Raw genomic sequence first — 2,732 nt, forward strand, 5'->3', positions numbered from 1 at the left:
CCAATCTAACATATAAACATTAGAAATTCATTACAAACATAAAATCTTAAACTTTCTTTTCATATATTTTCTCTTGGTTGATCTGGAAGCCATCGCTCATCTGTGCTTTGCGTGGCGTTTGCCTACCAATATGGCGGATCAGTGGCCTGCAACACTTCTGGATCAGACTTGTGGGAACTACGTATAGAAACACAGAGATGAAAAGAACACTAAATTAATGTACTCAAGTAAAAGTACTCAAAAGTAAATAGTACCTCAATAAATTGGACTTTAAATAAAAGTTACTTTTTTATGAGCAGAAGTTGGGAGAGCTTCAGGTGATGCCATTCCTTACCTGTGCACAGGTGGAGCGTCAGGCTCTCAGGATCCAGGCTGTGATTGGTCAGCTGGCTGTCATCATGCAGCTGGCCAATGAGAAGCTGCCAGCTCAGCTGAGGCGAAGCTCCAGACTCAGGAAGATGGCCGCCATCCTGATCGCTGCCTACGCTGTCAAAAAGCTGTCTCCGTACATGTGGAGGAGGCTACAGGTGAGACACACACCTGAAGGTCAAAGGTGAGGGGAAGACTGCAGGTGACTGAGTGTGTTGTTCCTCCAGAGAGGGGCAGCAGGTGATGAGGGAGGCGGGGCTAAAACACCTGTGGGCGTGGTCAGCACTGTGGAGGGCAGGGAAGATGAGAAGAAGAAGAAAGTGGACAGGTGACAGGAGACGATGTGAGACACCTGATCAGTTGGCACCTGGTCTCACCTGGACTCTACCTGTCCACAGGTCTCCATCAGTCAACAGAGACTTCGTCCTCAGACTGTCTCACCTGCTGAAGCTCCTGTTTCCACGGTTACTGTGTCCAGAGTTTGGCCTGCTCGCTCTGCACTCCATCACCCTGATGTCCCGCACCTTCCTGTCCATCTACGTGGCTTCTCTAGACGGTCTGCACCTGTGTCACCTGTCCTCACCTTTCTCTACCTGGGTGTCTGTCCAGAGTGTCTCAGGTCATCCTGATGGTCCGGTTTGGTCTCTCAGGTATGATCGTCAGGTGCATCGTGCAGAAAGATCCGCGCGCCTTCGTGCTGCAGCTGTCCAAGTGGCTCCTCGTCGCAGTTCCTGCGACGTTCATCAACAGCGCCATCAGATTCCTGGAGGGTCAGCTGACCCTGAGCTTCAGGAGTCGATTGGTCAGCCACGCCTACCAGCTGTACTTTACCAACCAGGTGAGACCTGCTGTACACTTGTTGACCCGCCTTCTCCAGGTGAGTCTAAAGCTCCGCTCCTTTACAGACGTATTACCGCATCAGCAACATGGACGGCCGTCTGTCCAACCCGGACCAGTCTCTGACCGAGGACATCGTGATGTTCTCTGCCTCCGTCGCTCACCTGTACTCCAACCTGACCAAGCCCATCCTGGACGTGGTGGTCACCTGCTACACGCTGCTGCGCACCGCCCAGTCCAAAGGTACACTGCTGCCGCCGCCGCAGCTGATACTCACCTGTACCTGGCCTGATGGTGTCCTCCTGTAGGGGCCGACACCACATGGCCCTCTGCCATCGCCGGCCTGGTGGTGGCGCTCACCGCCAAGGTGCTGCGCTCCTGTTCGCCGCACTTTGGGAAGCTGGTGGCCGAGGAGGCAAAGAGGAAGGGAGACCTGCGCTACATGCACTCACGCATCATCGCCAACTCCGAGGAGATCGCTTTTTACGCCGGACACAAGGTGAGTGCCCCCTGCTCAGCACCGACACTTTCTACAGAAGCGAGTGTTTGATTCCCAGACCGAGGAAGCACGGTTGCTGTGTGGGTGCATTAGATTCTCAGAGTGTTGAGCGCTGTTGGTTTGCAGGTGGAGCTGTCCCAGCTGCAGCGGAGCTACGCCTCCCTCTCATCTCAGATCCATCAGATCCTGCTGAAGCGGCTCTGGTACGTCATGCTGGAGCAGTTCCTCATGAAGTACGTCTGGAGCGCGTCCGGTCTCGTCATGGTGGCCGTGCCCATCATCACCGCCACAGGATACTCCAAAAATGGTAAGCTCGGCCCCCCTGCGGTGGGCCGGAGGCCGCGGCGGCAGCATATGACCTCTGACCCTTTGCGTGCAGACTCTGAGGAGGTGAAGCGGGCAGCCATGGTAATGAAAGAGGAGGATCTGGTCAGTGAGCGAACGCAGGCCTTCACCACAGCCAGGAACCTCCTGAACGCCGCCGCCGACGCTGTGGAGAGGATCATGAGCTCCTACAAGGAGGTCAGCATGCCCCGCCCCCGCTGACAGGCCCCGCCCCCTCAGACGGGCAGCTGACCTCATGTGTTGTGAGCAGGTGACGGAGCTGGCCGGCTACACGTCCCGCGTCTGGGAGATGTTTGTCGTGTTTGAGGACGTGAGCCGAGGAATCTACCGCCGCTCCGCCGACCCAGAGGAACCAGCAACCCGCCGAGGAGCAGCGGTCCTGCAGGGCCAGAGGATCAGCGGCCCGCTGCAGATCAGAGGTCAGCAGGGTCAAAGGTCAGCAGGGGTCAGTCAGCTGAGTTGAAGGTTATGCATGATAAGAACCGGTTTCTTAAATATCCAGAATTTGACTCAAAAAGTCAAAGACAAATCTAGAAAACCTGGTAGAGAATAAAACTCTGTTCAAGCGTCATGCTGTGGGCCCAGCAGACCGGTTTCCACGGTAGTGTTGTAGTCAAGACCACCTAACCTGAGACCATGTCAAGACCAAGAGCTGTGCCCTGCGCTACATGGCACAATAAAA

The 2,732-nt window shown here is 55.3% G+C and overlaps 1 protein-coding gene across 2 annotated transcripts in view; it reads left to right on the top strand.

Annotated features, from left to right (window-relative positions):
- LOC106935813 (ATP-binding cassette sub-family D member 1-like) overlaps positions 1–2,732 on the top strand; it is a 19,158-nt gene that overhangs the window by 5,159 nt on the left and 11,267 nt on the right. For both annotated transcript variants that reach the window (XM_015016500.1, XM_015016501.1), the window contains exons 2-10: positions 345–527; positions 597–697; positions 768–925; positions 1,020–1,207; positions 1,275–1,449; positions 1,515–1,705; positions 1,832–2,012; positions 2,085–2,227; positions 2,301–2,469. In XM_015016500.1, coding sequence (XP_014871986.1) covers positions 399–527; positions 597–697; positions 768–925; positions 1,020–1,207; positions 1,275–1,449; positions 1,515–1,705; positions 1,832–2,012; positions 2,085–2,227; positions 2,301–2,469 — 1,435 coding nt within the window. In that variant the 5' untranslated portion in view covers positions 345–398. The remainder of the gene's footprint in view (positions 1–344; positions 528–596; positions 698–767; positions 926–1,019; positions 1,208–1,274; positions 1,450–1,514; positions 1,706–1,831; positions 2,013–2,084; positions 2,228–2,300; positions 2,470–2,732) is intronic.

This window comes from Poecilia latipinna, unplaced genomic scaffold (genome assembly GCF_001443285.1).
Source record: "Poecilia latipinna isolate Pla-1442-1.1 unplaced genomic scaffold, P_latipinna-1.0 Scaffold2028, whole genome shotgun sequence".
Taxonomy (NCBI): domain Eukaryota; kingdom Metazoa; phylum Chordata; class Actinopteri; order Cyprinodontiformes; family Poeciliidae; genus Poecilia; species Poecilia latipinna.